The sequence below is a fragment of the Pelodiscus sinensis genome, chromosome 8, assembly GCF_049634645.1.
Source record: "Pelodiscus sinensis isolate JC-2024 chromosome 8, ASM4963464v1, whole genome shotgun sequence".
Classification (NCBI taxonomy): Eukaryota; Metazoa; Chordata; order Testudines; family Trionychidae; genus Pelodiscus; species Pelodiscus sinensis.
The window spans coordinates 56501670-56528821 of record NC_134718.1 but is presented as its reverse complement, the minus strand read 5'-3'; the positions used below and the strand labels follow the sequence as shown (position 1 = coordinate 56528821).

At 41.9% G+C, this 27152-nt stretch overlaps 1 protein-coding gene across 2 annotated transcripts in view; it reads left to right on the top strand.

The window, feature by feature from the left end:
• Window positions 1-22409, top strand: part of BTBD16 (BTB domain containing 16) — a 48749-nt gene extending 26340 nt beyond the window's left edge. The window contains exons 12-17 of one of the 2 annotated variants that reach the window (XM_075935336.1): window positions 12116-12207; window positions 13444-13526; window positions 14838-14915; window positions 16324-16422; window positions 19861-20044; window positions 22167-22409. In XM_075935336.1, the coding sequence (XP_075791451.1) occupies window positions 12116-12207; window positions 13444-13526; window positions 14838-14915; window positions 16324-16422; window positions 19861-20044; window positions 22167-22243 (613 nt within the window). In that variant the 3' untranslated portion in view covers window positions 22244-22409. Of the gene's footprint in view, window positions 1-12115; window positions 12208-13443; window positions 13527-14837; window positions 14916-16323; window positions 16423-19860; window positions 20050-22166 lie in introns of both variants that reach the window. The other variant, XM_006111441.3, reaches the window with a different exon arrangement.
• The last annotated feature ends 4743 nt before the right edge of the window (window positions 22410-27152 follow it).

Below are 27152 nucleotides of genomic sequence, written 5' to 3'. Positions count from 1 at the left end.
CAGAGTAAGAAGCCCTCCAGCTTGACAGTATTTCAGCATTATGTCGAAATAACTGCTGGCTGTGTAGACACAGATTATGTTATTTCATGTTGTTGTGTAGACATAGCCTATGTGATCTGCCCAGAGGGCTGAGTTGCAAGAAGAGGCAGATCACCCTGGGGCAGGCACAGCTGTCATCTGGGGGAGCTGAAGAAAGGAAAGCCTGCGATGTCATGCCCAGTCTCTGCAGGGAGGGCAAGTTGGCTGTGAGTCACATGCTTAAAGCAAGCAGGTTTAATTTATAGCTGAGGAAGCAGAAAGAAATATGCTGAATCATGTGTCATAATCCACATCCAGTTCCTTGTCAGAATAAAATATAGGCCAGATTCACCACTGTTCCTTTTCTACATGGGTAGTATTGAGGAGCTTTAAGCCACCTTTGTGCCTCCTGAATTCTGAACTGGGCTTCTCCTGGTTGGACTGTCTTATTTTATCCCTCAAGGGGCCATTAGCGGAAGTACAATGTGCTCCAGCCATTTGCTCCTTCCTACACTATCTCCTGGGCCAATTTGCTACACTTTCTTGCATCAGAAATTGCACTGGATTCAGGAATAGAGCCATTATGTCAATTCAGTGCTGGGCGATGTACCCACCTTAGGAAAGGAGGATTCTGTGGGGGCCACAAGGGCAGTATACAGTGGTCAAGCACAGGGCAAAACCTGACCCTTTTCCCTTGTTTAAAGCCAGTGTACTTAGAGATTTTTTAAGAAGATCCTCATGAGACATTCTTTCCTGTGAGTCATGAACACCATAAAGAAATTACTCTTTGGCTCAGAACTGTACTCCCATGCCTAGAATCAACATTTTTGCAGTGAGCAGTAGGAAATGAGCTTAGATTGTGGACGATTTCTTTATTTACTATTTTGGCCTGAGATATGTCTGCGTAAAAATGTTTAGTAGGTAATACATGACAAAAATAGCTCAGACTGTGAAATATGAAGTTTTTAATATGCTAAGAAGGTTTCTTTGTTATGTCACATGCATAAATATATGCAGATATGTATATTATTTTTCACATGGATTTTACATTTTATTGGGCCTATTTACTTCATTAATTTCATCCTCGTGTTGTAGCTGTGTGTATTTAAATGTATGTTTTTCAGTTAAATCACTGTCTCATATTATTCTTTATGCATTGTAAGTTTATGCTATGATCTGATACAACATATTGATATTTATAACATTTGAAGAGGGAACATGATGTATTTGTTGTAGCTTTAACATCAAATAATGCACATACAATTGTACTGGGCACTAAGGGCAGTTAGGTAGTAGTAGTAGCAATAATAATACATATAATTAAAGAATTCTAGATTTCAGGAAGATCAGATATAGCCAGGTTTTGCAATCAAACCCTAATGCAACAATAGGAGCCAAAAACTCACAAGCAATAAGGGAAGACTTACACAAGACAGTGAGAAAAATGCACAGCCCCTCTCCCCCAAATAACAGAAGAGAGAGCAACATATAAACACCTTCACATGAACAGTGTTTTTAAGGTAGTATTTATGATAGTAATTGGAAGCTGGTTTATTGTACTTTCCATTGATAGTTGTAGATACTGGTATTCCAGACACTGTTGCATATATATTTATATAAGTCCCAATTCTGCACATCCTGTGTGAGGAACTGGGACCTATCTAAACTTCCACTGAAGTCAGTGGGACTCTGTGAGGTTATGATGTGCATCTCTTTGTGGGATCAGGGTTAGAGTTTCCATACCTGTTCTCCACGTTCCTTTCAGGGCAGCCCAGATTAGGGTGGTATCCTATATTTAACACTAACCCATCTACCCCTAATTTGTGCCCATTGCAGAATCATGAACAGAGCTGATTGCAAGAAAAGATTATGTCCCTTAGATGGGCCCTGAGATGTATTTGGATCAGGAGGTACTTATCCAAGGACAATTTATTTCTGCAATTAATTGCATCCATGAATTCCTACCATTAATTAGATACAAGTAGAAAATGAAATGGAGGTTTTAAAATCCGGCCCATGTTTGTTGTGTATTATTGTGGGCTCTCAAGATGCAGCAGCACAGAGAAGGCTGCACACTTAATTGATGCCACCTAATTGTTTTTTAGTGAGAATTACTAACACTTAGTGGTAGCTGCTGGGCTAATGAGACAATTAGCTCAGAAGAGGGGAGCATATGGTTTTGCCTACCCTGATGCTGTAAATCAGCATAAATTACGCTACTTAAGTTATATATGTTTTAAAATGATGTCTACACCACACTGTGTCCATGGGAGGTACTCTCCCATTGACATTGCTTCTGTCTCTTGTTGAGGTGGATTAATTAAGTTGAGGGGAAAGCATTCAGACACCAGAGCTGTTAAACTGATTTTCTAGCCTGATGTATTTGGGAGGAATAAGAAATAAGGAGAAACTCGGAGGGTTAGCCTGGGAGGAGGAGAGAGGACATGTAGAAGACTCTTCCTGCTAGTTTCCCATGCTACATCCTGTCCTTTTGGGAACCAGAGGATTAAAGGTGCATGTAGTGGCAAAGAAATAGATGGGTGGGTTTGTGTGACAGACCACAAAAACAGGCTAGGCAGTGCTGATCACAGGGCAGCTGATGAAGAACCCTGTGACCATTATAAAAACAAAGTTTAAACATCATATTGAAAATTCCTGTCTCCATATATTATCTTTGGCTCCAAGAGCTAGCACTTAATGCAGTGTAACTCAGCAAACCTCCATTGATTTATGTGCTACAATTACACCAATTTACACCTATGAAATCAGTGAGCACTTCAACAGACACAGCAGGGGAAACAACATAGTGGATAAAAGGTCTTTATCAATCTCATTTACTTTCATATAAATCACTGGTAACTCCATATAATCAATGAATCATATATCTTTTCTTTACACCAGTGAAAGTGAACTCACAATCCAGTCTTAAATGTGTTGCCTGAATCACTTGAAAGCCACTTTCTAAAATTAGATTTTGACATTTTATTCTATTATGAAACAGATGTTGATGCCAACTGTGTTTGGCTAGAACTCGCTCTTAGCACTTTAGCCAATTTGTTTTTATTGGGTAATGATGGAGAGATTTCAAAATCCTTCAGATTTATTAATTTTGAGCTAGATTGAGTGTAGACAGCCCTTAAACTGTGCAGTGACTCCTTGCCACATGTTTAGCAAAAAGCCAGGTATTAATTACTGCAGGATGTATGACACATCTGAGCCCATAAAAGTCTCTCTCGTGGCAGCTGTCACCTTGGGAGGTGGGAGAAGAGAGTCAATTTCCCAGAATTAAATGCAACAGTGATGCAGGGTATGAAAGAAAGAACTAAAATAGTCATTAAAAAATGAAAAAAAGTTTCCTCTTAAGGGAAGGGAAATTTGAACAATGTTTTTATTCCAGCTATCCTATAAGTTCAAAAGATTCAGTAATGCTTCTTACCACAAACTGGGTTTGAAGGATTTTTTTTTATTACTGTTGGAATTTCTGATTCAGACCGAGGCCATGCTGGTAATTTCAGTCTTTGTGTTCAAGAGAAGGGTAGAGGGCAGGACTTAGGAATATAAATCTGTTGTTGGTAGATCTCACAATTTTATTGTACGTCTCACAATATCTGATATTGTCTTAAAGCCCTAGCTCCAGAAAGCAAGTAATCGGAGAATCTTTTTTTTAATGAAAGTTAAGATTTTTAGATCTTGTGATTACCAAGGAAAGCCTGAAAACTTGAAACCGAGTATACCCCAAGGCTCAGAAAATAGAAGGTAAATAAAAAGAACCCCCAAATCATTTTTAACAATCATGATTTTTAAGTCAATCTCCTGATTTTGGGGGACTACTCATGATTTTTTGATGGTTGGAGTCTGCAATATAGTAGGTGCAACTAGTATAAGAACTGTATCTAATAATACCCTGGTTTAGGTCAGCCATGTCTTTTTTGGAGCTTGTACTTTGACATTCAGCAAGTAGGACTCTGTGTACTTTGAACAATGGGACTCTCCTTAGAGGTTAAGGACTAATTCATATCAGTAGGGGAAAGTTTTAATGTCCACTTTGCACCAACTGGGCATGTACACAACTGCCTATTTATGGTACAATGTAGTGGAGAATCAAGCCTTAATTCAGGGCACAATTTGGATGCTATTAAAGGCAGTAACAAATATCATATTCATCTATCTAAAATATTTCTTGGGTAATCACCACAATAGTATCAGAGCACCTGTGAAGAATAAGTTTTATCTCTATGAGAGGAATTTATGACTGAATAAGACTGCTGAAGTCATGGGGTTTCTTTTTGTTTGTTTAGTGAAAATTTTCATCACTTTTTGGTTTATTTTTTAGTCTTTGTAGTAGCTTTTTTTTTCCTTTTGAAATATGAGAATATGAAAAACCCGATACACCAACACTTCACATTTTTGAAACCTAGACAGGTAAAATATTTTTTAAAAATGCATGTACATTGTTGGCAAGAAAGAAAAATTTTACACCTATAGTCTTACTTTTTTTCTCTCCCTACATTTCCTCCCTGAAGCTGTTTCAGTGAATATTTACACATATGCACATTGGTCACCATTAAAAAGTCAACATTTACTAATTGTTACCACATGCCAACATTTTAGCATCCTTCCCCCATCTTTTCACAACACAGCTTCTGTTTCCTTACTTTATGTTGCCTTCTTATCTTCTTCCATCTCTGGTGATTTTAGTAGATAGTAGGGTCTCTTTTGTATCTTAGGTCTGCTGCCCCTCACTCCATAAAAATCTTTGGTGGGGAGGAAACAAGTGGTCTGCCACCTAAGGTTACAACAGAAAACAACACAGAGCTTCTCCCTATACTACCAGAGCCAACAGAAGAAGCTTTGGAACATTGCAATGCTCCACAAGACCTTGTAACCTCCCCTGTTAAGGCTTATGGAAGATGTTCTCATTTTTTCTCACTAGCATGTAAAAAATGCTCACATCGTAGTCCCTCCTGCCGAGAAAAATCAAACTGGGTTTCTCAGCACATGGATGACTCAGCTAATCAGAAAATAGAAAGAATACCTTGTGACTTCAGCCATATGTATAATTCCAGTTCAATACTTTCATTTTAATTTTATTGCATATATTTTGCTAATAACCAGATATGCAAAATATTTTGTGCCCAATTTCAGTATTTTGGTGTCCATATATCACAGCCAGGAATTCCCCCACCCTCCTGTAAAGAGGATATGTCAGGGGTGATCCGCACAGCACCAGATGTTTAGGTGTGATTACCACCCAGCGTAAGTTAGAACCAGTCCTGAGATTGCTTTCCCACAAATGGGAGATTGCACGGGTAGCTTTAAATGATGTTTGCTCGCCAGCCCTCCTTGCTTTGCTGAGCAGAACTCAGCTGCTCTGAGGAACTGCTCTACCTGGTAAAGGCAGCTTCATTAAATCAAAAGCAAAATCAACTTGCATCTTTTACATTTTGCATCAGATATTTCACCCAGCTCAGCTACTCATAAGAACATAAGAAGGGCCATCGTGGGTCAGAGCAAAGGTCCATCTAGCCCAGTATCCTGTCTTCCAACAGTGTCCAATGCCAGATGCCCCAGAGGGAGTGAACAGAACAGGTAATCATCACATGATCCCTCTCCTGTCATCCATTTCCAGCCTCTGACAAACAGAAGCTAGGGATATCATTCCTACCCATCCTGGCTAATAGCCATTGATGGACCTAACTGCCATAAATTTATTTAGTTCTTTTTTTAACCCTGTTAAATTCCTGATCTTCAGAACATCCTCTGGCAAGGAGTTCCACAGGTCGACTGCACTGCGTGAAGAAAAACTTTCTTTTGTTTGTTTTAAACCAGCTACCTATTAATTTCATTTGATGACCCCTAGTTCTTATGTTATGGGAACAAGTAAATAACTTTTCCTTATTCACTTTCTCTATAACTGTCATGATTTTATATACTTCTATCATATCCCCCCTTACTCTCCTCTTTTCTAGGATGAAAAGTCCCAGTCTTTTTAATCTCTCTTCATATGGAACCTGTTCCAAATCTCTAATCATTTGTGTTGCCCTTTTCTGAACCTTTTCCAAAAGCAATATATCTTTTTTGAGATGAGGCGACCACATCTGTAGACACTATTCAAGATGTGGGCATTCCCTGGTTTTATAGAGAGGCAATAAGATATTCTCTGTCTTATTCTCTATCCCTTTTTTAATGATTCCTAACATTGTTTGCTTTTTTGACTGCTGCTGCACATTGAGTGGATGTTTTCAGAGAACTATCCACAATGACTCCAAGGGTATGTCTACACTAGCTCGTTAATTTGAGCTAGGTAGGCAAATGAGGTGACCGGAGTTGCAAATGAAGCCCGGGATTTAAATATCCCGGGCTTTATTTGCGTGTTCCCATCTGGTCGCCATTTTGAAATTTCACTAGCCCGAACTCACTGCCGCGCGGCTACACGTGGCAGTGAAACATTAATTCAAACTAAGTCCTTAGTTGGAATTAACTGTTATTCCTCTTTCCATGAATGGTTATAGCTAAATTAGTCCCCATCATATTGTATGTATAGTTGGGATTATTTTTTCCAATGTACATTAATTTGCATTTATCAACATATGAACTAGAACTAGAGCAGAATGGGACACTTTGTTAGTGAGGGAGCCTCTGGACTCTTGGGTTCCATTCCAGGTGCTGGAAAGGAGTGTGCTCTAATGGGCAGATGTTTCTGCTTGTTTTCCTTAAGCTTGACCCCTTTAGTCTCCATAGTAGTTTAGGCAGCCCAGAGAGCAGCAGGGCTGGCCAGTCACGGTAGCAGCATTTGGTTCTGAGGAGTGTGCAGAGGGCCTAGTAAAACAACCTACAGTCACTCTTCCCAAGTGGAACCCATGTTTTTTTCAAGTCCCTTTCCCCTGCCACAGCAGTTAAGGAGCTTAGGTAGAAAGGGAAATCCTTCCCGTAGGTGAGAGTCTGGCATTTAACACTGACTCACTGCATGCTCTTAGGCATATACATTCATTTTTGTGCTTCAGTTGCCCCATTTGTTAGATTAATAGATTTCAATGGTCATTCTGACTGAGTTCAAGACTTAGCCCATTTATTATTTTTATTAAACCATATCCTGAACTTTACGGAGAATCTCCAAGGCGGCAAGCCTTTCAGGGCCTACCCCATTAGCCTTATTCAGTTTGGGGTAGCAGACTGTACAGAGAAACCAGGCACGGCTGTTGCCTACTGTATCTGACAGTGTTATGAAACATCAATTCTTTCTTACCCTAAAAACAAGCATTTGCAACAAAGATAATTTCTTCTAATGGTTACATGAATTTGCTGTGTGTTAATCTCTTTCTTACGTGAGTAAATTCTACTCATATGCAGTCATTTCTCCTTCAAAACAAATAGAAGTGGGGGAAACCCCTTTTAAGTTCCTTCAGCACTTTCTGAGATGAGAAACAGTAATAATGGAGGCCTAGTCAGCACTGACCTTTTCAATAATGGGCAGGTACTTTTACTGCCACAAACATGAATGGGAAGAATTACAACTCATTTCTGGTCTGTAATGATCTCTTTAAAAAACATAGTACTCAGCAGTTGAAAATACGTGGGAGCTATGGGTGCTAAGCAACTCTGAGAATCAGACCACCAATATTAGTCTGGGGCTGGTTTTGTTTAATATCTTTATTAATGACCTAGATGAGGGGATGGTTTGCACCCTCATCAAATTCACAGATGAAACTAAGCTAGGGGGAGAGGTAGATACATTGGAGGATAGGGTTCAGAGTAACTTAAACAAATTGGAGGACTGGGCCAAAAGAAATCTGATGAGGTTCAACAAGGAGATGTTTAGAGTCCTGGACTTGGGATAGAAGAATCCCAAGAACTGTTAGAGGTTGCAGACTGACTGGCTAGGCAGAAGTTCAGCAGAAAAAGGCCTGGGGATTAGACGCTGGATATGAGTCAACAGTGTGCCTTTGTAGCCAAGAAGGCTAACAACATGTTAGGATACATTATATCTAGAGAAGTGATTATTCCCCTTTATTCAGCACTGGTGAGGCCACATCTGGAGTATTGCATCCAATTCTGCCCTCCCTCCCCCCATTACAGAAAGTAGGTGAAAGCATTGGAAAAAGTCCAGAGGACAAAGAAAATGATTAGGGGTCTGGAGTGCATAACTTACAAAGAGAGGCTGAGGGATTTGGGCTTATTTAGTCTACCAAAGAAAAGAATAGGAGGGATTTGATAGCAGCCTTTAACTACATAAAGAGGATGGAAAGTGGCTGTTCTCAGTGGTGCCAGCTGACAGAATGTGGAGCAATGGCCTCAAGTTGCAGTGAGAGAGGTCCACGTTGGATATTAGGAAAAACTATTTTACTAAGAGGGCGGTAAAGCACTGGAATGGGTTACCTGGCGGGGAGGTAGAATCTCCATCTCTAGAGGTTTTTAAGTCCCAGCTTGACAAAGACCTGGCTGGAATGATTTAGTTGGGGTTGGTCCTGCTTTGGGCAGGAGGTTGGACTTGATGACGTCCCGAGGTTTCTTCTCTTCATATGATTCTGTGATTTCCTTTTAAAGCTTCCTTTTATGAGTTGTTGCAGTTGCAAACAGTGTCCTTCAGACCTGCAGTTGTATTCTTTGCAGTAGTGAAGGTTATACTCCTATCTGATACATCTGTGGTGAACTATCTATAGAAAACTGCATGAAAACACCTATGAATTACATAAGAAACAAAGCAAGAGCCTTGATAGATTTGCTTCGCTAATACCTACCTGGGAAATATAGGGTGAAAGACATTTTGTCTTATCAAATACCATCTAAGTGATGTGGGTAGATAAGTGAACAGCTTTGTTTAGGATACAGTCTGCCTGGGACTGTATCCTTCAAGTGTGGCAAGGATTTTATCTTGAAGAGTCTATTTCTTATTAATCAATACATAACACACAAGTGCCTAACCATTATATACAGGTTATTAAAGCAAACAACTTTTAAGGCACCCTTCGCATAATAAAACTCTGCATGACTGTCAGATCGCAGTCAAAATTGGGAATATTTGGATGAGAAATATCATGCAGTAACACAGTAAAACAATTAACAAATTTTGCCTCCTGTTGTTGCTTTTTAAAAATAATTTGCCATGCAATTTGCCTCTAGGCATTGGCAGCGCATTCTAATTCTGCCTGTAATGAAGTCTGTTTGTTAATGTCAAAGGCAGAAAGAAAACAAGTTACTGAATGAATGGAAATGACCATAAACCACATTCTGTCATGACTTACACTCCATAATGCCTCAGGGAGCTCAGGGAGGCTACAATGGACTAATGGTGTAGGATTTTCCCCAATTCCTTTGACTAAAACCAAATGCAAAGCCAAGTGAAGCGCGTCACTGATTTTTGGAGGTTAAACTATAACTGTGACCAGTGCATTTAACATTTTTGTTTACATTTATAATTAGTATTTTGGATATCACTAAATATTGGTAAATGTGAAGAGCAACATGCTTAAATAAATGCATTATTCCGTTTTGAAGATGTTAATGGGTTCAATTCAGCAGGTATTATTTAAGCTTCCGAAAAGCTTAAATGCCGAAAAGGTTTTCCAGAGCCTACGTACTAATGAAATCTAACACTGGAGGCAGGACATAGATTTTCACAGTAAAATGTCATCTTCCTCCATAATCCCTAACATGGGTTCTGGTGGAATCCACTAGAGTTTCAATGTTACTGGATTCAGGAAGAGTTAGTGAACTTCACTATAGCAAATTAGCTGGAAATCTTTTTGATGCAAGCTTAATTTAAATGCATTGTTCCTGACTGAAGAAAAGAGAACTCTAGCCACCCAATTACTAATACTGAAAGAATAAAAGTTTCAGTGTTTGACGTGGCAGGCCCATGTACAGAAGTGCATGAAAAATGTCAGATATGGAAGGCCAGAAATACCTATTTTAATCCTTCTCTGTCAGCAGTGATGTCAAAGAGTGCATGCAAGAAAGAGTGAGCGTTCCATAGGTGCTGACTCCGTGGGTGATCCAGGGCTGGAAAACCCAAAGGAAAAAAAAAACCCTGCTGATCAGCTGGCCAACACCCACCCACCTCTGATCCCTGCTGATCAGCTGTTTGTTGATGGGCGGGAAGTACTGGGGGAAGAAATGGAGCAGGGGCAGGAAGAGATGGAGTGATGGTTGGGCATGCTTAGAAGAGAGGTGGAATGGGGGTGGGAATCATCAGGGCAGGGCCTCAGGAAGGAGGCAAAGCAGAGGCTGGGCTAGGGCGGGTTCTCAGGCCAGAGCAAGGGTAGAGCACCCACCCAGACAGAAGAAAGTCGGTGCCTGCGGAGTGTGCTCTGTACTCACATTTTCCACAACAACATATTTGTCCCTCGTGCTTATATTCAAAGATTGAAAAATAATGTGTGCATTTGTTAACTGAGGAGAGTTTGCAGAGGACCATTCTGCCAGGCAGAGTGACTGCAGCTGATGGGGTCATACTACACTTTGTGCAGTGAAATTTCCCTCAGTCCTGTGAATTTATGCCTCTCTGGTGGCAGGTAGGGTCAGGTTAATGGAGAGTTTGAGAGCATGGTATTCAGGGGTGATTTTTCCACCCTGGTGTCATGGCTGAAGAGCATGCACTGCCACCTTTGAAATCTAATGTGCAAATGAAGGAAGGCCAGAGCTGAGAGATTCTGAGTTAGTGCAAAATGTCACACCACTTTCTGTTCAGGTCCTAAGTGCTTCCTGATCTAGCAGACTGATCTGTGTGAGGACAGGAATGGGGGTTGGGTTCAAACCTGAGTAGCAGCCCAGACTTCATGTGCAGTGTAGACATACCCTCAGGGAGTTCTCCCAGCCTGGCAACTTTTTCACTAATACACCCTGAGCAGCATCTCTCACCAGGGAAGCCAATAGTCTCACCAGACCCTGGAGCAAAATTTGAGGCAGCTGCCTCTGTGCTCTTGGAAGCCCCCTGCCTTGTTCCCATTGGCTGGCCTGTCTCTGACCATTTCCACCCTGCCAGGTTTCTTTTGAATCTCCTTCGATCCCAGGCTAAGCCTTGGGAAGAGTAAAACATCCTAGTCTGGACAAAGCCAGTTATGTAACTTCTCTCAGCTGATGGCCCTGCTATTGTTATCTCCTTTGAAACTGTGCACATGGTGGTGACTTATCTGTGTCATTGATGTACCTTTCCTGCTTGGCCTCTCAACAGTTCCTGTATGGCTTCCTTTAATTAAACTCTGTATTTAGGCAGGCAACAGTACGCTACTGAACAGGAAAACTGAGTTGCACCTAGTCATAGAAAGTTGTGCCCCCACTTCCCCAGTTCATCACATCTGTGATGGTCACATGCTCACGTTAGCTATTTTAGATCATTTTAGAGACGTTTTACATAGGAATTATAATTTTCCTCACCTTCCAATCTCTGTTCAGCTAAACTCATGATATTAAGAGCACCTGGATTCAGAAATGAGAAATAAAAAAGGAGGGAGAGGAAGGGAAAGAGAGACAGAGACAGAGAGAGATCGAATCAGACTTTAAAAATTGTCCAAACCACTTGTTGTAATTTTCTGTAGTGAGGAGACTGGCAGCAGTGACTGTGATGGAAAGAGTTTAATGCAACAATATGGGCTTGGTATGGGCAGGGAAACTTTTGTTTTGAGGGCAATTTTTGAGTAATGGAAAAATAATCTGTGTGTCTTGAGCTGGTCCCTGCCTTGATCTACCTTGAGTAAGCGACAGCCTGTTTCCTAAAGAATTCTGAGAAACGTGTGCAATAATGTTTTCATTTCCTTTTGAGAGGCAATAGTCATTTGCACTTTTAAAAGCAGACTCACTATGTGGATTGTTTTTGTTTTTGTTACTTATATGTGTGGAATTTGGTGACCATGTGTATGCAAATCCTAGCATCAGTGCACAAGCACAACTTCCAAGAAGTCAATTTTACTTTTAAAAACCAGTGAGAGGAGGTTTTAATCTTATGCTATAAAGTTTTCTTATGAATGGGTCAAATACCGTCCAATTGAAAGCTAGTATGTTGAGAGATACACGCACAAAACAAAACCTAAACAGCTGAATTTAGAGTCTGTATATTAAATAATTTTGGGTTAATTTTTCTGGTACTTTGTTTTGTGTTTAGCTTACACGAGAGATGTTCCTTTCTGGAAAGGGAAGTAGGACAGAGATATGTAACTGTTTTCCAATCCCTTCGTTTACATGGAATTTCTTCAAGTAAGTTTATACTATGTTTGTGACCTAAGAAACATTAGCCCACACTTTCAAACTGACATTTGAAATTACATTCACAAAAACGGAGTATGTGCAAAAGCTCAGTTTAGGCACCCAATGAGCATGGCCACATCAACTAATTAGGCAACTGTCTGCTTAACTTACATAGTTACATACTTCTTTTTCATGCATGCAGACTAAAAAGTGAAAACTTGGCTCACTTGTAGGAAAATAGTTATCAATATTTCAATGTTTAAAGTTGGACTTCCCTGAAATATATGAAAAATATTGGCCTTTAAAATGTACTCTCCACAGGCAGGCCAGCCAGTGCTCCAGAACCCACACCATGCACTGTGACCAGCTCTGAAAGCCAGTAGTGGGGAGAGGCCCATGCTGTCCAGATAGCTCTAGGGGGCTGGCTGCCCAGCCCCACTCCTTGTGTCTGAGACCCCACCCTTTCCAGGAGCAGGAAACAGCACCCCCCCCCCACACGCATACACACACATGTTTCCCAAGGCCCAGCAATCCTGTCAAGCTTCCCTGCCTACAGGTGAAGGACAAGTGACTAAGGGGTTCTGCAGAACCCAGTAACTTCCAAATCAATGTAAAAACCTATCTGTGAGGTATATCGTTTACACAAATCTAGTCCAATATTTTTGTTTCTTTAGCATTTTATTGGATCTTATCTTCAGATGTTCCCAAATCCCCAATGTGGACTAATTCTTCCAGGACAGGGATATGAAAAATTGCTCAATTGGATGCAAGCAGGAATTATTAATATGCAAGCAGCAGTCTGCACATGAACATGTGCATCATGATGCTGACCACTCAGAATGCCCCTCCCTAGAGCCTTTTGTGGATGATGTGCGCAACAACCCTTCCATGGCTTACATGGCTGAAGTGAGGCTGGGTGATAAATTTTTAGTGGACTTCTGTGTTTGGATCCTCCCCTATTGCCATAACTCAGAATACATTGGATTGGTTCTCCATCTGGAGTGTTGGCCTGAAAATATAGCAACACGTTACTTCTTCAGCTGAAGTGGTATTGGGGCTTCTGATTTTGGTGTTAGAATCCCACATTTGGTACTCACAGATGGTTCATTGTGTGTGTGGCCACAGTGCAGTTAAAGGACATTTCATTTTTTTCCTGCAATATCACCGTTCTCTGCAATATCTCTGCTTTAATTCCTTGTAATAATACAATGTTATTTACCAAACTTTCCCCCCCAAACCGTGAAGGTAAGCATCTGAAGGATTTACGGCAGATTAACATTCTCCCGCTGCCATGGCTGACGCAGATTCTGTCCAACCATTACCATGCAGTAAGTTGGTCTGCTTCTACATTGTTTAAAAACTAAGAGTTTGAATATCTAGAGAAAGATTCATTGGAGCACAAACCTTATCCTATATTTTGTTGTGACGTAGTACCTCAAAGCCCTGATTGGGATATGTGTCTCATTGTGTCAGGTAATGTACAAACAGAATAACAGATTATTCTCTGGCCTAAAGAAGCTGGTAGTCTATTTTTTTTCCTATACAAAATAGCTTTGATTTGGCAATTTTTGTCTCAGTTTTAAGTATTGTAATGGGTAATCTGATATTTTTATGCTGTTTTACAGAAACACCCAGCTATACTTTCTGAGAGTCTTCTTAGACACTTCTATTACTCTGTATTGGGGTGGGAGGGTCACATAAGCAGATGGGGACAAATTCATACATGGGATAAACAGGTATGTTTCCCATTGAAATCAAAGACCTTGCAAATTGGGAAGAGAAAGACAGTGCATAGCTGTGCAGAACTTGCTTCTTCCTACTAGTTTGCACTGATTTCCTCTCCATTTGGGAGCTTTGTTGCAATTGGCTGCCTAGTTCAACCGCTGCGTATCTCAAGAGGGAAAAATGTGTAGGGGAGTTAATGCTACTTTTAACAGAAAATACTGAAATAATAATGAAATAGAAACTTGAATCAGAACATTGCAGCATATCTTTCCACAACATAAATATACTCTGCTTCATTTAAAAGATCTTTTTTATATTATGGCCCTGATTCTCTATTTCCTTGCAACTTGTGTGCTTTTTTTTATAATGGTGTGGCAGGTGTAAAATGCTAATACTCCGATTTGGTACAATTTAACACTCACTTTACAGTCACTTAGCACAAGTGCAAATGACTACACAAGATGCAGAACCGAAGAATTGGATCCCATGACACTAATTGTTTAGACACTTCAGGGGGTAGCCGAGTTAGTCTGTACAGGATAAACTTAAAAAACAACAAATGGCCTGGTAGCACTTTATAGACTAACAAAACATGTAGATGGTATCATGAGCTTTCTTGAGCACAGCTCACTTCTTCAGATGACTGGAGTTTTGATTTTAGGATGTGCAGACCCAAACTAAATAGGGGAGAAGAGAGAGGGGGGAACCAGGAGGAAGAAAAACTGTGCAATCTACCATACATTGTCAATGTATATATAGAACATTCATTTCTGTGAAAATTGCCTCACTGAGAAAGCTGCAGAAACAGTCATACGTTCCTTGTACCTAGCTTTGTGCTTCTTTTAAATAATATATTGAATTATTTATTCAATAATATAGTGAATAAAATGGGGCATATTTTCCTTTTCTTTCAGCTAGAGAATGGTGGTGACATGACATTGAAGGGAGATTTTTCCATGCAAGCTGTGAGATTTGGGCTGCTGCTTAAACAGGTATGTATCAAAGAAATCAAAGCTGCATGGTGAGTGTTTCTAGACTTTGGTATGTTTCTCAATGGATACCAGTATTTTTGATCAATACTTTTTATTGTAAAAGTGGCAGCTGTTTTCTAAGGTCTCAGATCTGTAAACTATTTTAAATGTTGAAACAAAGCAAGTAAGATGAGCTACATTTCTTGGTCCATTTAGTTTCATTGTAAGGACAAAGAACAAATATTTTAAATAAATAAGACAAAGTAGAAATGCTAGACTATGTGTATTATTTCCAAGTCTTATTTTTCAGTGTATCTGTAGATCCCGAAAAGGGCTCAGAGTGAGCTGGGAATGAATTGACATCAGTAGGCATTGACTCAAGCCCTATGTAAACTGACTGTTATCTGTTACAGTCTAAATCCAAATAGGCTAGTATCTACAAGACAAAATTCACTGTCATAATTTTCTCTGATGGAGCCAGAGACTGAATGGACTTGAATACCACTTTCAGACTGAGACACATGAAAGAAGAAGTGTGCACTGGCACACCCTGTCATGTACCTGAATCTGTATTGTAGGGCTGAATGTTTGACTTGGGGCTTGTCTGCACTAGACAGTGGACCGATGTTACAGCAATTGATTCACTGGTGATCAATTTATCACATCTGCTTAGATGTGATAAATTGATCTATGCGTGCTCTCCCGTCAACTCCTGTACTCTGCCAGGATGAGAAGAGTAGCCAGAGTTGATGGGAGAGCAGCCCCAGTCAATCATACCACATGGCTGACACTGCGGTAAGTACTTTGACTTTAGTTATGCAAACAGCATAGCTACAGTTGCATAGGTTAGATCAATAGAGGTGGGGGAGTGCTGTTAAGTGTAGATTAGGCCTCAGATATCATTCTGAGGGCTAGATAAGGCTTAAGTACTGTATTTGCCTTGTACTAGCCCTCTCCATGGTAGGGAATGCCACCCTGGATGAATAGACAACTTACTACATGCAATCAGACACAACTGAATACCTTCCTTTCTGCTCTGCCCTCCCTTCAGGCTAAATTCCTAATCCTCCTTCATCCCTGTTACTATACATACATATTGGAGACACCTTTGAATTTGATGAGCATATAGAAGCAAAGAACAATAAGATACAGACAACAAGCTTCCAAGACACATCTCCCTGACCCTAAAAGTTTCCTCCTATCTAAAACTCCACCTTGCAACATTTTGTGGACCTAGAGTATTATCATTTTTCATGTATGTCTTTGATTTTCATTGCAGAGTTTAAATATAATTTCACAGTAACTGCGGTATTTCTTTTACATGGCAAGCAAAATGAGACAAATTTTTCCTAATGGATTATTTGTGACTTCTGCCCCCATATTTCTGAGATTACTCTAGATAGAGGTTATTTTTTTTATTATCTTTTAGGAGCCACGATATCATGAAGAAATAATTTCCATTTATGGATTCTTCTTTGAGATAAGAGCAATCAGACATGAAGCTTCAGCATACAGCTTTTACATTCAAGTAAGATAAAAGCACCACTTGCCTTACATAAATTCTGTTTATTATTTATCTGATTATTATGTTTATTATTTATTATCTATTTATTCTTTTGCATAATGTAAATTCTGTCCGAAGTCTAAGGTAATAATATGAGATTGAGAATAAAGGCAAACAAATGTATCATGAGGGTGTGGTATAGTACAAACAGCTTAATGAGTTTCCTTCCTTCTGACTGCAAAGTGACTATTCACTTGTCTTGGCACATGACCATTTTAACTTGAATCAGAAATGAAAATACTTAAATACCACAAATAAAAATATTCACTCTGTGTTTTAAAGTGTCAATCAGGAAATACTGGAAAATCCATGAACACCTCGTTCTCATGTGATTTTCCTAGCACAGTTTTGAACAGTAGTACAGGTTGAACCTCCCAAATCTGGGACTCTCTGGTCCACAACATCCATGGTCTGTCAGGAACAAATTGCCCCAGAGGGCAGGAGTGAGAACCAGCCAGGAATCCCATGGGAGCTGTGGAGTCTCAGCCGAGAACCCCCATGGCAATGGGGCTGGCAGTCTGGTGAGACCTGGCAGCTGCAGGACAGCCCTGGCCCAGTCTGGAAACCAAACTGCCGTCGGAGCAGGGCTGGAAGCAGCCAGAGAGCCCTGGCTCCAGGGGCATGGCAACAGAGCAGGGAGCCCAGGTTCCAGAAAGCCCCAGCTGGGCCAATGGTACCAGGGCCAGTGGCAGGATGGGGAGCCACAGCCTGGGGAGACCCACAGCCTAGAAAGGAGCCTGGGAGTGGTCCAGCAGCATTGACCTCCCCTGGCCTGGCAAACTACCTGTTTTGGGACCACGCAGGTCCCGAGGGTGCCAGTGCCAGACCAGACCAGGAGGTTCAACCTGTAGCTGACAGGTAACATGAAATATCAGCAGTGCCTCCTGCCTAATATAACGTCATGTCACATGTTCTTTCTTATGGGCATAGTAAAATGGACATAATTAGGTACACGATATAGATTCTAATACTTTTTTTCTCCTAAAGGGAGGGTAAAGCTCAGCATAGCCTTTTGGAAAATGCTAATACTGGTAGTAAATTGCATAATGAGATGCTTACTGGAAAGTGTTTCATAGCATACCTGTTACCATTTTAATTTTTCCTTCCCTGTAAGAGTCTGGTTTTAAATGTCAGTTAAATGCCAAAGTGAGAACTTCGATCTTAACCATTTTAAAGTACTCAGTTCCCTTTGTGTTTTGTGGTGTCTTGCAGATTTGAATCAGCAATGCAGTGACTTCATTTATTTAGCAAAATTAATGTGGCCAGTAGCAATTTCCTGTTCAAATAAGTCCTACAGCATATTGCTAAGTTTGATGTTTGTAAATAGTGCGGGTGCAGTACAGAGGATCTAATCCTGCAAGTCTTCCCATTGCTTCCAGTAAATAAAGGGCATGATCCTACTAAATTCCCACCAAAGTAAGCAGGAGTTCTCTTCATTCAGGGTCAGGCTTGCGATTAGAAATAAAAAGGGTGCACTGATGAATGAACGTAGTAACAGTCTGGTCACACACTCTCTCATTCCTGAGCTAGCTAGACACTGGGAGCTGCTAAAACAAGTGGATATAAGCGATGGCTACACTTGCCTTATACTAGGTGGGGACTTGCTTGAGCTGGGAAGATCCAGTAGTTGTCCAGTCCCTTTTTGCCACTAAACCAGCACAAAGGGGCCAAAATATAGTATGGAATTCATTTATTTTCCTTTTTGTATGGAAATGTAATGACTTACATTTACAGGCAGTCCCCGGGTTACGTACAAGATAGGGACTGTAGGTTTGTTTTTAAGTTGAATCTGTATGTAAGTCGGAACTGGCGTCCAGATTCAGCCGCTGCTGAAACTGATCAGTTTCGACAGCGGCTGAATCTGGACGCCAGTTCTGACTTACACATAGATTCAACTTAAGAACCCCAGGCATCCCCAAGTCAGCTGTTGCTGAAACTGATCAGCGGCTGATTCCAGGAAGCCTGGGGCAGGAGCTTCCTGTAGTCAGCCACTGGTCAGTTTCAGCAGCGGCTGACTTGGGGACGCCTGGGGCAGAGCAGCTGGGGTGCTGCTGGGTTGGTCCAGTAGCGCCCAGAGCGGCGCTACAGGACCAACCGGCAGCGCCCCAGCTGCTGTACCACAGGCGTCCGGAGCAAAGTCGCGGAGCACGGGGGTAGCGGGACAGCCCAGACGCGCCGTGGCTGTCCTGCTGCCCTCGGGCTCCGTAGCTTTGCTCTGCTTTGGTCCCCGTCCCCCTGGTCTGCAGACCAGGGGGACGGGGAGCAAAGCGGCGGAACACACGGGCAGTGGACAGCCCAGACGCGTCTGGGCTGTCCGCTGCCTGCGTGTTCCGCCGCTTTGCTTCCTCTCCCTGGTCTCCAGCAGACCAGGGAGAGGGAGGGCCCCGTTCGTAACTGCAGATCCGACGTAAGTCGGATCCGCGTAACTCAGGGACTGCCTGTATAGGACCAAACTCAGACCTGGCATAAGTAACTGAAACATCACTTTTTGGATATGTGAGAGTTTTTTTCCAGTAACCACGCAAAACACCTTCATCATAATCATCCTGGAACTCACGCCTGCAATCAGCCCCGGTGCCAACTCTGCCCACACATCTACACTAACAGTTTCATCACTGGACCCAACCACATCAGCCACCATATCAGAGGCTCATTTAACTGCACATCCACTAATGTGATCTATGCCATCAAATGAAACATCACGGACATCAGTCAAGTCTCATTCATTTACACAGCTCTTGGACCATTGTGCCTTTCATCCAGAATTACAAACCACTTTAGAAACTATAGCTCCAAACCAACAGTCCTTACTCCAGACCAATTTCCACTGATTTCACAAGAACTTTGGACACAGGAAAGACTGCAGTGCTGTGTCCTATGCAAAGAGGAATTATTTCACTCATCACTGAAACATGTCAATTGTTTAATAGCGCATAAGGATCTGACACTGTGGAGGCCCTCAGGTCAAGAACTGAAGAATATCTTGTCCATTTGAAATTCCTAAAGCAGTTTTGGGCAGGCAGGGATAATTACCAAAAATTTGGCTCATGAGATAAATATTCACACTCCTACTGAAAGTGCCTTAGCAACATTATTAGCCAAGGCTTAGTTGTTGCATCTAATTAAAAAGACAGCATCTCTAGTGGGCCATTTGTTCAATACACAATCAGGAAAAAATATCACCTATTGATTCACCAATTCCATTCAGTACCTAGAAACAGATTTTCTTGGAGATCTTCCATCCAGCTAATGATCTGGTCAGGTCCTGCTTAGATGTGTCCTTGCTGTGATCCTGAGGATGTAAATCTCAAATACCATGTGGTATTGTTTTTCTAACAACAAATGTCATAACCATAATATTGTGTATTACAGATTTTTAAACTGAATACAATGTCTTTTCAGAGAGTCAAATACACCAACCCAGCTTTATCTTCTTTTACTGCTGAACATAGTCCTGTAAGCCTTAGGCAAGAGCGAGAAGTTAAATATGAAATAAAAGCACAGTGCCTGATCAATGGGAAGTGGAGGGAATTCAGTACTGATCAACTTACCCAAAAGTTTGGCATTACAAAACCATCCTGCAAAAGTAAAGTATGTATTTAAATGTGTGTGTGTGTGTGTGTGTGTGTGTGTGTGTGTGTGTGTGTGTGTGTGTATAAACTCAACCATGCATAGTATTACATTGTTTAAAAGTTGATATGACATCTGTGTGAAATAAATATTCCTCAGAATCCAAAAGCTCAGATATTGATATGATACTCTTTCAGAGTGATACACAAGACTGGAAAAAATAGTAAAAATGTGTGTGAATTCCAAAATATGAAATGCTTATAAGCACTGGACTTGATTCAAAGTCATTGGCAATCAATGGAAAACCTCCTGTTCTGATTTTACATGACTAAATACTGATGACCAGTGTAATAGTGTATGTGCTTAAAGTGGAACACTTTGCCATTGATAGGAACATGCAAGATTCTATCTTCAAGTATCTCTTAAGGAAGGTCATTAGGAAAGCAGGATAAGGGACCCTCTGAAGGTAGAAGGGTGTGGTGGGTTCTGGAGTGAATACAGCACTAGCCTGGGGAGCATAGGATGGTAGGTTCAAGTCCTGCCCACCCTGGGAGTGGCTGGACAGTCAACACAGGCGGCCCCAAGGGTGGAGCAGGCTCCTGCATGCAAGATACACAGCTCCAGCTCCGTGAATTGCATAGCTAGAGTGGATGTACCTTTCACTGATTTTCTGGGGCAGCCCCACTGTGGGAGGTTGATGGGAGAAATGCTCCCATCGACTTCCCTTACTCCTTGTGACAGTGAGGAGTATCGGTGCTGAGGGGGTGGCCTCAGCGTTTGATGTAATGGGACTTTACTAGACCCACTAAATCAAACCCCAGAGGATTGATCGTCAGAGGATTGATCGTCAGATGAAAGTGCTGCAGAGAGCATGGGGCCAGCAGGGGGGACAGTTCCCCGCTGGCCCTGTGCTCTGCACGGCATTTCAAAGCAGCAGTGCCGTGGCTCCTAGGGTCAGCTAGAGAATTCCCCTTGATTCTGAGCTCTGTGCAGTGCTGCCACTTTGAAACACCACAGGGAATCTGGCATCAAGCTGCACATGGCGTTTCAAAGTGGCAGTGCCGCCTGGAGTCAGCTGGGGACTCCCCGCTGATCCCGGGCTCCATCTGGCGCTGCCGCCTTGAAATGCTGCAGGAAGCCTGACCCTAGCTGATCCCAGGCTCCACTGGTGTTTCAAAGTGGAACACCATGTGGAGCCTGGGGTGTGACCACAGGCTCCACACAGCGCTGCCTCTTTAAAGCACTCCTCCTCTCTTCCCCCCTTGCTGCCTCTTTCTGATAGAGGGAGCAAGGGGGGAGGGAAGTGACTAGTCGACTAGCCTGTCAACTAGTTGTTCACGTCCCTCCTGCAAGTGTGAGTTAACATTAAACCAAAACCATTCACAAAATGAAATTGACCTAATTTAGTTGTTTCACATGAACAACCAGGTTGTGGAGGTAACAGAAATCTGAAGTTACATGAATAGTTTTTGTTTATATAATACCTCTTCTTTGAGGATCTCAGCATGCTTTGAAAACATTAATGAATCCACAGCCTCACAGGTGAATATCCCATTTTATAGATTGAAGCATAGCCAGTTTAAGTGACATGCTTGAGGTAACAGATGTGGTTAGTGACAGAAGGAAATAGAACCTGAGTGTTCTGACTTCTAGTCCTGAGAACTAACCACTAGAGAAAGTGGACACATATATTTATAGTGGTATTAGTAAAGATTATATTCCACTTGTAAAATATCATGTTCCTGTGAAAATGTGGGAATAGGTTGTTCTATGTTTTGGATTCTAGAGCTTCCTTTAGCAAAAAGGTCCTTTAAGAAACATCTGTGGTTCATGTACAGGCTTCTATTTGATGACTTTTGGCTTCTTATTCAGAAGACAAAAGTGACTCTTCACTCTGCTTGCAAAACCCAGATTCCAGGTACAGATAATACATCCTTTGCCCCCTCGCAGGCAAGCACAGTGACCAGATTTACCCCTTACTCATTTAAAGGGAAACTGCCTCTTCAGTAGAAGTTCAAAGAAACAGCTTTGCAATTTTTCTGCTGAACTAAGTGCTAAATATGAGTCATTTTGTAGTTAACTAATTTCAGTGTTAGATAAATACTTTAATGTTCATTTTGGTTTGGTTTTGGGTGTAGGTCTTGAAAGCACGGATACCATCAATTCCAGTCTATGTGACATATGCTCTTCTTTTTCCATCATCTTGATTTGTTAAAAGAAAATAAGCACAAGAGCTCTCTCTCACCTGAAGAACTGATTTCAGCACTTGATATTATCAGCAGGGTAAAATGGCATATTTTAAGGATAAAATCTTCTTAGCCAACTAACCACATTTGTCATAGTGTGAAAATAAACTGAAACCTTTCTTTGTGTCATGCTCATTTCTGCCTGTTTCTGTCACCCATAAATTATAATTGCAAATTGGCAATTTTTGTTTCATTAGACATAGACTCAAATTACAAAAACTGGATCTAGATTTCAAATAGAAAGTTTGGGGGTGTTCAGATCAGGGTTTTCCCACCGCTCCATGGATTATTTCTAGTTTCCCATTATAGGAAGTCCCCAACTTACAAATGGGTGGTGTTCCAAAAGTTCATTTTTAAGTTGGTTGTTTGGAATTTGGCATGCATTTTCCCATAGAAACAATGTTATAAATGGTGGTTAGATTTCAAAGCCTGTTTAATCCATAATGTAGCTGAAATACAGTATACTGTATTGAATAATACTTTCCAAGTTGGCTGTGAAAAGTTGAAAGAAGCTGTTGCTTGTGCAAACTATGAATGAGACTACCATAGGTCACTAGTACCAATTAATCTCTAATCTCTGTAATGTCTGTGTACCACTTCTATGCTCTATATCAGGGGTCTCCAAACTTTTCAGCCCGAGGGCCGCATTAACTATCAAACAGCAGTTCGGGGGCCGACTACACACTTGAGGTCCAAATAAAAAACAATCAAAACATGGATGTTGTTTTTAATTATTTATTTAATATTATTTTATTCAATTTATTTAATATTATGTTATTATTTAATAACACATTGATACACTGCACATGAACACCTGTATTAGTGTGAATGGTGAAATTGTTTCCTGGATGCCAAAATAGCAGACATTTCTGGCTTTAGATTTGTTGTCCCTAACATCAACAGTGACCTGAGATTATCATCGGACAAGTTTGTTCTCAAATTTTTCTTCATGTATTTCATTCTTGAAAATGTTTGTTCACACAGGTATGTTGTTCCAAAGACTGAAAGGTACCTTGATGCAAAAGTTTTGTAGACAAAAAGGTCTCCACGGGCCAGATGAGAGGGCCTCGCGGGCCGCATTCGGCCCGCGGGCCGTAGTTTGGAGACCCCTGCTCTATATCATCCCTAATCCTTAGTCACAGCCCTGAATGCAACAATATTGTTCTTGCATTTTAGTGCACAGTTTTCATTAGCTTTTGTGAGCTGGAAATAAGATCTCTTTGGTGGCTACCCAATCCTTTTACCAACTGCATTGATAATTGACAAACTACAGTTGAAAATCTGGTTTTATTTAAGTCAATGGGAATTTTGTCAGTGACTTCAATAGTGCCAGGATTTTACCATCCTCCAACCCTCACTCTGGCACCCTTATGCCTTGTAAAAGGGTTGGCTAGAGCATAGTAAAACCCCTGTATCCACATAGGAAAGAATTCTCCCAGCACAGGTATTGTGGAAGACAGCTGGAAGGCAACATTCCAAGAACTTCCTGGTAACCCTGACTGGCCCGTAGAGCAGCTGCTTGGAACTGCTTCCAGAATCAGAAAGGTCCAGAGTAGTCTAGATCAGTGTTTCTCAACCAGTGGAATGAGTACCCTCGGGGGTACTCGAGAGAGGTCTGGGGGGTACGTCAACACAACTGAAGTTTGGAGAAAACTGAATTTTTGTTTTAAGTTTTACAGTGCTTTATTATTTTTGTACTTTTTACACCCAAAAATTTCATCGCCCACCCGGCTACGATTAAGCTGTTTAAACAAATGTGTTGCAATGGTAGAAAAAAAATTTGTGTGTCTGAAAACTGTAGGTACTGGAGGTATTTTTTTTAAAGTGGTACTTTATTTAAAAAAAAAAAAAGGTTGAGAAACACTGGTCTAGATTTGTTGTGAGTATTTCAGCCACCAGAATCAGCCTGAATCAGGAGGGTACAAAGATGATTTAAAGCTTACCAACCCCATCCTCCTGGCAGTGAATCCCATGCTGCATCTCAAGGTGCAACCCAAAATCTCAAATTTGGTAGTCAGTTATGATCAAACGTAATTAATCTCATCTAACCTTGTAAGCAGAGTCTGAACGAATGCTTCCATTACAGCTAGCTAGAATGGGAGAGAAACCGTGGGTGTGTCTACGTAAATACAGTTTGCTCCTGCTTTGCACAGAGGTGTTAGATATTCAGCAGATGGAATGGCATTTTGCTCAATGTAATCAGCTTAATTTGTGACTCATCACCAGCTATATTTGTATACAATGCAGGGATAGCTAAAATATTGTTACCAATGTTTGTAATTTTGTGGGAAGACAGAAAAATAGGACTGTGCTACATTGTTCCAAATGAAAGAGCTCAGTTAGCAGAAATAAGCTTGCTAATGCAGAAGCTGGACTTTCCAGCACTCTATAGAGGTAAGGGGTGAGGGAAGGTTATTCTGGTCTGGAGGCTATATGGCTTCACCAGCTTGGACCTGTTTGTCCTGTTCTCCTGCCCTCCCAACATACACACACAGTTAAAAGAACAGAGTTACATAGGCATCATTCTTATGTTAATTGTGTTGAAGTTGTGAGGTTTTTTCTACCCTCCTTGCTAAGAGTGGAATCATTGGGAGCTAAAAACATTTGAGACTGATGAGCAGAAGTCCCAGCCCAATGAATGGCAGTGGATGGTGACTGAGAGCCAACAGGTCGGTAGCAGAGAGATGTGGTAAGCAGCCAGCAGAGTGGTCACAGCAGAGCGGCAGCGGAGAGCAGAGAGCAGGTGGATGGCGAGTGACCAGCAGAGTGAGTAAGATGTTTCTTTACCTCCCCCCACTCAGGATGGGAGGTGAATCTGTGGACCCACCTATGAACTCTGAGTCTGCCCTGACGAAGGGCAGCAACTGTGAGTGGGGTGCAGAGAAGGGTTGGGCATGTGAAAGGGACATTTTCATTGCTGGACTTAAGAACCTGAGAGGAAAATGACCTTAACCTACCTAATTGGGGTGGGACCATTACTCATGGTTTTTGTTTATGAACTCTGTTTGTGGTGTTTTCCCAAATTACTGCCATATTACTTCCCTCCCCTTTTATTAAAAGTTTCTTTTATCTACACTCAGGTTCTGTTTTTGCAAATGGGGAAGCAGTGCCTGTTAGAGGCACCCAGAGGCAGTGCTTTTTTTGTGACAGTACGCACCAATATGGCATACCTTCAACTTTTTTGGGGAGCACTCGCCACATTCCCCTGGCACAGCCCCCAGCCAGCCCTAGGAACGCTCGTGCTGCGCTGGATGGAAGCCTGCTTGGGACACTCAGAAATTCGGCCCCTACTTCCCAGGTCTCTCTGGTTATTCTCTGTTTTTTTTTTTTTTTGGCTTGACAAATGTTCCCCATTTTTTTTAATCATCTGGCAACCCCAGTACCAGCACCTTTTTTTTTTAATACAAAAAAAGCACTGCCCAGAGTTGGTGTATGAATTTTCCAAGTTACTGGGTGGAGGCTTGAGCCAGTTCTGTGTTGGATGGATGGATAGATGGAGAGGAACCCATAAATACTGAACCTACCCCAAGTTGCTGCTGGCTCTACCTGTTAGAAGGGTTACACTTGTTAAATCCACAAATTGAGTCTCAACTACATGTTTTGACAGGATGTTTCCAGCACTGTCCACTATAATGAGAATATTTCTCCTCTCCCACAAGATTCTGCTTTAACATATCTCTTGATGAGAATCTATACAGGCAGTCCCTGACTTACGCGGATCCAACTTACATCGGATCTGCACTTACGAACGGGGCTTTCTCGCCCCGGAGCTCACAGGCAGCGGGACCGCCCAGAGCGCAGCGGTCCCGCCACCTCAACCTCCGGGGCGAGAAAAGCTGCTCCGGGTGCCCCTGGTCTGCTGGGGACCATCTCCAGCAGACCAGGGACACCTGGAGCAAAGCCGGGGAGGTGGAGGGGTCCCGTGCCTCTGAGGCTTTGCTCTGGCAAAGCCGAGGAGGCGCGGGACTCCGCCGCCGCTGCGGATTTGCTCCCGGTGTCCCTGGTCTGCTGGAGATGGTCCCCAGCAGACCAGAGGCACCGGGAGCAAAGCCGCAGCTTTGCTCCCGGTGCCCCCCCCCTCCAGCAGACCAGGCTTTTGTTGTAGACCCCGGGGTAGAGCAGCTGGGGTGCTGCCGGGTTGGTCCTGCAGGGACCTACCTGGCAGCCCAGCTGTTCTGTCCCAGGCTCAAGATTCAGCCGCTGTTGAAACTGATCAGTGGCTGATTCCAGGAAGCTGGGGGCAGATCCGACTTGCATACAAATTCAACTTAAGAACAAACCTATAGTCCCTATCTTGTACGTAACCCGGGGACTGCCTGTATTCAAAATGTTTTATGTAGCAGTAGTGACTTGATATTCAGGTTATTTATGTACTGTAAAATAAAAGTTGCTGTAGTCTCATGAACAAGGCATGGGACTTGAAGACCGTAGGGCAATTCTGCTCTCATGGATTTCAGTGGAGTTGTTCCATATTCAACCTATCAACTCTCAGGCATTCATACTGGCTCCGTCACTTACTCATTCAACCACTGTTTACACCACAAAGCTTTTCTTACCTTTCCTAGTGTAGCAACCTTTGGTTCAGCTCCACCGATGATACAATAATGGGAGCTTTAGTGTAGACAAGGTACCAAGATCTGTTGGCATTTGAGTACAGTGCTATACAAACCTGGGAAGGGTAAGATGACAAGGCACTTAAAACATGGATGGCTATTCTATACTAGCAGTCCCATCTCTGGGCCCCACTGATGAAACTGAACCAGTAGCAGAAACAGGCTTCAGTATTCTTGTACACATTTCACAGGAAAAAAAAGTAATGTGCTTAACCCCACAGAAATAGTTAGGCAGAAGTGGGATTCAAAACTATGGATAAGAACC